The sequence below is a fragment of the Entamoeba invadens genome (assembly GCF_000330505.1).
Source record: "Entamoeba invadens IP1 unplaced genomic scaffold scaff_1105074724775, whole genome shotgun sequence".
Taxonomy (NCBI): domain Eukaryota; phylum Evosea; order Mastigamoebida; family Endamoebidae; genus Entamoeba; species Entamoeba invadens.
Genome location: NW_004443536.1, coordinates 36,522 through 43,951, shown reverse-complemented (window position 1 = coordinate 43,951; position 7,430 = coordinate 36,522). Strand labels below are relative to the sequence as shown.

The 7,430-nt window shown below is 35.3% G+C and overlaps 3 protein-coding genes across 3 annotated transcripts; 1 reads left to right on the top strand and 2 right to left on the bottom strand.

Moving 5' to 3' along the window:
• Positions 1–1,156: 1,156 nt before the first annotated feature.
• EIN_396920 (hypothetical protein) lies at positions 1,157–3,907 on the top strand (the record flags this gene model as incomplete). Its single annotated transcript, XM_004258565.1, has 1 exon — positions 1,157–3,907. The coding sequence occupies one exon, from the start codon at positions 1,157–1,159 to the stop codon at positions 3,905–3,907; it is 2,751 nt and encodes a 916-aa protein (XP_004258613.1).
• An 87-nt stretch (positions 3,908–3,994) lies between these two features.
• Positions 3,995–5,845, bottom strand: EIN_396910 (hypothetical protein; the record flags this gene model as incomplete). Its single annotated transcript, XM_004258564.1, has 1 exon — positions 3,995–5,845. One exon carries the CDS (start codon positions 5,843–5,845, stop codon positions 3,995–3,997), a length of 1,851 nt encoding a protein of 616 aa, XP_004258612.1.
• Positions 5,846–6,859: 1,014 nt separating this feature from the next.
• Positions 6,860–7,430, bottom strand: EIN_396900 (hypothetical protein; the record flags this gene model as incomplete). Its single annotated transcript, XM_004258563.1, has 1 exon — positions 6,860–7,430. A coding segment is annotated over one exon (571 nt), but the record flags the coding sequence as incomplete, so codon positions are not given.

Genomic DNA, 7,430 nt, shown 5'->3' with positions numbered 1-7,430 from the left:
AAAATCCAATAGAGTCAGTCTTTTAACGTTATCTTGTCTCAAACGTTATCTGGTGCCTTTTGGATCATAAAAATGGGAATAATTCGGGAAGCAGTCCCAAAAACCCATCCCAATTGTTTCGGGTTTTTTCACGTTTTACCTAATGCCCGATGTTTAGACAAAAATGAATCTATTTTTTGTCCACCAGATAACGTTTGAGACCAGATAACGTTAAAAGACTGACTCTATTGGATTTTTTATGGAATGCAATAATTTCGATGAGTTTAATTCTTTATTACAAGAAAACATGGCAGATTTGAAGGCTTACCCGCATTTTGGGAACAAAATGATATGTTTAATAATAACTGTGATTAAGTTGTTTTGTTCTGTTAAAACAAAATTAACAGAAAGAAATAACCAAACTGCATAACTTACAATAAAAGGCGTAACTTTAAACTCACTTCCAACAATGTCAACTAGGGTCTTACGAGTACCAAGCTTGAGAACAAAGAGAGTTGCAAAGAGTGTGATTTACGATGAGGAACTTCCAAAGGCGATTGAAAAGCAGAAGAGACACTCATTCATCACATCAAATACAAAGGACCTTTTTGAGGAGTTCGAAGATGACTCGATTGATGAGGAGATCTTTTCAATCCTAAACAAGTCCGCGCCAAAAAATCAGTACGCAGTAGTGAGTGATTATATGACTGTTCTTCCTCTTGAAAGGAATAAAATGTCACTTGTCTTTTATTAAGCAGCTCAGTCATGTATTTATATGTTATTTATTACTTTTGTTTCTTTTATTTTTACTATTTGTTCAAATGCTTTTGATAGCGACTGAAGTACCTCTGTTTTTTTTCAAAACAATACTTTCCATTGTGTTGTGTTTATCGAAGTGAGGATACTATCTTTTGTTCACAACAGACTTTGACACATATTTTAGACTTCATATAAATCTTTATGAATAAAGATAAATAAATGATTAATGGCCAAGAACAGATTTTTTTCTTACCATTCTTTCTTAATTATTTATAATTCAATTCTAATGATTTTATTGTAATTTTCAAAACTATTATTTGAATTTCTATTCTATTCGTCTATAATTCTATTCAATACACTTCATTGATTCATTAATACTGAACTAATGATTTTTAATAATAAAAAAACTGCAAATACAATGAATTCGAGGTGGGTGATGTATGGCACAACACAAGTGAATTATAAAATCAAACAAAATTTGAGTGGTGGAAACACTTCAATTCCCGTCCGTATACTTTTGCTTTCAAATGATGGGATGGCGTTTCAGTGCCTTCGCCTGGTCTTGACTGAACGCACTGATTTTTCCTTTTTAATTCCCGAGAACGCCATATTTGAGTGTTCCAAAAAAGACTTTGACATTAATACTGTCACCAACTGTATACATATCAATTGGTACAACAACAAACTTTTAGAATTCAAAGTCCCAGACTTACGTAAAATATATAAAATGGAATGTATACCACCACAAATTAATACAAATTACAATGAAAGGTGTAAATATGCATTCATCACTTCGTTTTTCCCACCAAATGGCTCTCAAGACGATTACGAGTTGAGGAGTTTAGACGTGCCTGTTACAATTGCATTCGACCTACCTATTTCGTTTTATGAAGACTATACCATTCAGACTATTTCCTTCACACTCCGTTCTTCTCTTCGTTTAGTAACTAGTAAGACTGATACTGAAACAGTCACTGTAGACTGGGCAGCACAGAATAACATACACAACGCACATTTTAAGACATTCTATTCACAACTCGATGAAGATTCAACACTCGCCATTACTTTTGATTTTGTCTCTAATTCCAAGTTGACAACCACCGGAAAGGTATTAGTCCGCCTTTTTGAGAATGGCGAGCTTATTTGTGGGAAAATTCCATATACAGTCCCAACAATAGAAGTGAGTCATTGGAACAAGATATGTAAGGTCCATCTTCAGAATGTTCCTGCTTCAACGTTTGATGCCAAACAGAATAAAATTATTCCATGTGAGAATCTTCCAATCATATGCTTTTCTATCAACACTATTAAAGGACTTAAAAGGCATGAAAATTACATAGAAATTATGCAAGAGAAAGTGGATGGCATTTTGAGTGCAGCCAAGTCGTTTTCAATTCGAAGTCTTATTCCAAATGAGTTCAGTTTGATTTTGTTTGAGCAGCGAATGTTCTTCATGACAAAGTATTTCAGAACAATGGCGTTTTGGGTGTTCAAAGCAATTTTAGAGAACGATTTGCGAACAAATGAGAATTACACGTCACAGATGATTCAATTTGTCGAGGAAAAGAAGTTGGTCGAGAGTTTTACCGACTGGAAATTTGTCGACGCAGTTCCTTACTTTGCAACACAAACCAACTGCAAACGACTGAGAGAAAAAATTGGGTACAAAATTCTTTTTTCATTAAACATCGAAGAACTTTCCCAGTTCCCGCCTTTTCTGATTGAAATACTTAAACACGAAGAGTATACCAACAGCACATGTCCCGTCCTCGATTTTATTATCAACGAGTTGTTTAAAAAGAACAGGGAGACTTCTGAAGCCCAACAGTTGTATGAAGCACTTCTTTGGGAGTCAGCGAGTGGATTACAAAAGTGTGACGAGTACTTTGATGTGTATGTGAATGTGTTTAACACACTTGCTGGGACACCACTTGCAAATGCGATGAGTGTCAAAAAGGAGATATCAGACATCCAGAACGTTATTATGCTGATCTCGAGAATTGAGGAGAAAAGAAACAACGAGAATCCGTCGGGGTTCTTTCAGTATGTGACTGGAAATATGTTGGGATTCTTTTCGCCACAAGTCGATCCCTTCATTGAACAAATGAAGAAGATCAAAAACTTCTCGTTTCCGTTCTTGTCGGAGCGTGTCGCGGAGATGAAAAAGCAGCGAATATACAACTCCGCGACAAGGCCGATGCTCGTTGTAGCGGAACTTGACAATCAAGTGAAGCCTTTATTACTTGAACAACAAAAATCCAATCAAAGTCCACCGCAGAAAGTCGAAGAAACCGTCCCAAAAGAAGTCTTTTTCATGGTGAAGTCTCAAGATGATTTGTTGAACGATTCAGTCGTCTTGGTCATTTCAAATTATTTAAATCGAGTCATGAAGAGCAAAGGAGAAGATATGGCATATCAGACGTATCATATCGTCGAGATGGGCGACAAAAAGGGGGTAGTCGAGTTTGTACCTAATGTCTTAGAACTTTCAGAAGTTTGGGAGAAGAACGCACTGGAACAAATCATATCGCCCAAAGAAGATGGCAATCGAGATCTTGCCAAACTCATTTATATTCGATCAAACCATAAAGATGAAGACAAAACGGAAGATGGCGAGAAATATTATAATGAAGACGAGTTACGTGCAATTGAGGAAACAATCACCACTAACTCTGTTGAGCGGCAAAACAACTTTGTGAAGAGTTTTGCTATGTGTTGTCTGTTGAACTATTTTTTGATGCTTCGAGACCGACACGCAGACAATTATTTGCTTCAATACACCACTGGAAAACTCTTTCATATTGACTTCGGATTCATTTTTGGAAACACTGTGCCCTTGAAGGCGAATGAGCCTGACATCACACGTTTTAGCGATTTGATGCGTTTGCTTCAAAAACTCAGGAAGACAGAGATGTTCTATCAACTACTCGATTGGGGGTTTGATGTCATTTCCGAAGAGGCGCAAAATGTCAATACGTTAGTGTCGTTCATTTGTTACAACTCCATTACTGAGAACTGCCTTAATAAACTGGAGGAGAGACTTTTTGCTCGCGACAAAGAAGTGTTTCTTAAAGAAGCAAAGAATGAAGAATCTCTCAAAACATCAGACTTTATGCAGCGGCTTCATCAAGAAATGAAGTATTTAAAGTCTTGGACTTCATTGATTTAATTCATGCGGTATTATATAATACAGTTATTATTATCTGTGTATGTATATATGTGTATTAAATAACACATTAAAGTACTTAATAGACAATCAATCACTTACAACCTCAGGTTCTGTTGTGATGTCAGTGTCATATAAAGATGTTATTGTGTTCACACTTTGCCACTCTTTCTTGATATTCTCATTGAAAGTCATTCCATCAAAAGAAAGGACTATTGGGAGAATGTCACTTTTCAGTACTAGACAACTTGACGATCGTTGTGAGATGTGATTCAAAACTATGACTTTGTTGTTGCACCGAGTTAAACACTTTTCGATCAAATTCTTACATGAGTGCCCTCTGTCTATAGCCATCTGTTCATTGTCATCTTCATAATTGCATTCATGAATCACATAATCTGCGTCTTGACACAATTGAGCATCATTCTCACATGGGACGGTGTCTCCAGAGAACACAACAGATACTTCTGTATTAGAGAACCTCACTCCATAATTAGGCTCCAATTTGTGTTTGAGAAGCTTAGTTTGTATGTTAATGTTCAACGTATTGATAATGGCTTTTGCTTTTTGACACAATAGATCTTCTGAAAATAGTTTGTGGTCGACATACATCACTTCCAAGTTTAATTTCGATTCTTTCAGAAAGTTTCTGACTCTTCTCTCGAAACCCAAAGGACCTATAACGAGTGCTCGCTTCTTTCGGAATGTTAGTGCAGTGAGAAGGCCATATATATGGTCCATGTGGATATGTGTAAAGTAAAACATGTCAATAGAGTCAATAGAGACGTTATTTTGAAGAAGATGAAATGCACCGCCTTCTCCCATATCCACCACTATAGTTGTATTTCCAATTTTAAGAACGTTGCATGAAACATCTCTGAAGACACCAGGAAATGCGCCACCAGTGCCCAATATCTTCACCTCAAATTGTTCTGCTTTTGTTAAGGGCAATGGTGCTCTTTCGGGTATTTTGACCATGAAGTCCGTTGTATTTGTAATCTCTTGTTCGACTGGAAACAATGTGATAACGCTGTTAATTGCAGTGAACCCCTCTTCTGTACTACTATATGTGATTTCTGGAGCATATCCGGGCAGTAATTTGTTGTAAGCGGAGTGGAACATATTTGTTCTTACAAAGGACTCACTTGAAAACTTCAGTGGAGGTGATGTCCAGTCTTTTAAAAATATCTTTTTGCATTGAAATTGTTTAAGGAAGTTAACCAAGGGTACAAATGTGAGTAATGATGTGTTAATTATTAATATAACACATACCAGTGACTTTATGATCTTCTTTGCATACGTTTCGATGAAATATATACATTGCTTTTCTGAAGTGAAGTGAAGAACAAGTATATCTCCAAGAGTAATTTCAGGCGAACAGACTTGTGTTTTCTGAATAACACTTCCATCTTCCAACTTCAAGAACCCTTGCTTCACAAGAATACCTCTTTTAGCTTTTGGTACTTTAAGACTATCTGCTTTGTCCGTATTAAATTTACCAGGTACTGGAGGAAGACTGATTGTATAACATAGAGTCTCTTTGTTTTCGATTGGAATAATTAAAGGGGTGAAGGTAGTTTTCGAGTGGACTGTAACTTTCTCATTGAAAGTCCATCGTTTTTTAACATCGTCATCTGAACATGGCATAAAGTCGACTGCTTTGATCAGTTTATAAGCTCCTTGTGGCATATGGAAAGGGACTTTTCTAAAGTTGGTTTTAAAAAGGTTTGAATATGCAGGGATAACACCAGAACAACATGACCAGTCAGATGAAGTGACATAGACTCCACTTAACTTCGACATCTTCAATTCCTTTTCTAAAAATAGTCTTTGTGTACTCTCTGGCACATTAAAGAGGTATCGGTATGAGTTAATATCAACTATAAACGATGGTGCTATTTGAGAAGTACCATTACCCAAGATTAATACTTTTAATGACATTATTGATTATGTATAATTATAACATCTATTTATATATAGAAAAGTTTGAGTTTTGATGTCTATAATTAAACACAAAAAATATAAAATATTATTCCATTTTTATTACTATTTAATAATATTTATTAATATAATATTCTGTATTATATTTTTTAATATTATTTTTTAATATTTTTGATTTTCGAAAATCTTTGACGTATTAAAAATGACAACTTAAAAATAATGTTAAATATTTAGTAGTTACTAACTATTATTTTAATTGATTGATATACAATTAAAAGATAATAAATTACAATTAATACATAATAGTATTAGTTTTTAGTTTTTTTAGTGATGAGAACAATAATACATTTTTGGGAAATGAGTGAATATAAAGTGTTTCAAAAACTTTATGTAATACTTCAATTAATAATAATATAATACATAATATATATTTTATTATATTTTATTACTTTGTATTTGTAAAGGGATAAATAAAATGTCTCTCAAAAAACGATATTAATTTCATTTTTCAAACTTTTATGACTTCAAAGACTTTGCCTTAAATGTCCCCATAAATCAAGGGTGTCTCTCAATTATCCAATTCATTGAATTAACAAAATTAGTCGTGAAACAATTACAAAAAACACCAAAATACCCATTAAAAGTAAATTCATTTTTATTGGAAATCATCAAGACAGATTTAGTCGTCCAAAAATACTACCCAACTATTTAAACAATACGAAAAAAAATCATTCAGTAATGAGTGTGAATGGATATGTGCAAATAATTGGCTATGATCAATTAGGTAATCCAATGTACTCCGACAACATTGTTCCAACAATGTACCCGCCAATGGGAGTCCCTTGCTACCCCCCTATGTACCCACAACCAATGGGATATCCTCCTTGCCCTCCACCTGTCTATCCAATGGGATACCCACCCGCTTCTTACATGGCGGGCTTTTAACTTTGCTTTTATGTAGTTTTTTATTATCACAATGGTAATTTTTTCCTTCAATGTGAAACTGACACAAACTCACTTAAATCCCCCCCGCGTCGGTTTGAGCCTTTTGTTTGCCATCTCTGCTAGAAGTGGGTTGCCCACAGGTGGTTGACAAGTCTGTGTACTTTTTTGTTGTGGTCGTTGTCCTATCATTGCGCCTCTATTTTGGGGATGATTTGGTGCAACGGCCTTTTCTGTAGTCGACACCTTTTTGAGTTTCTTCCCTCTTTGAATCTGCGAGAGTAAATCGCCCCTCCCCGCATTTGAAGAAGGAAGTGTTTGTGTTGTGGTAGTAAGTGGGGGTGGGGCCAAAGGAGGTGGTAACATATCAATGGGTGGTTGCAATGGGGGTTGTGACACCTGTTGTTGGTCGAAATGAGTAGGGACAGCCTTAGTTTCTTGTGCAGTTTTTAGGTCGTTAATTTCCTTTGAAAAGGTTTCCAAACAGGTTGTGCATTTTTGAGCTATATTTGTGTTTTGAATGACTTGTTGTTCAAGTTTAGTTATCTTTTCATCCAATTTGCATACATTATTTGTTAGCTCTTTTGATACATCAGGGTGATTCGTCGGATGTTTTACATTTTCATCTTTTTGTGATGATTTG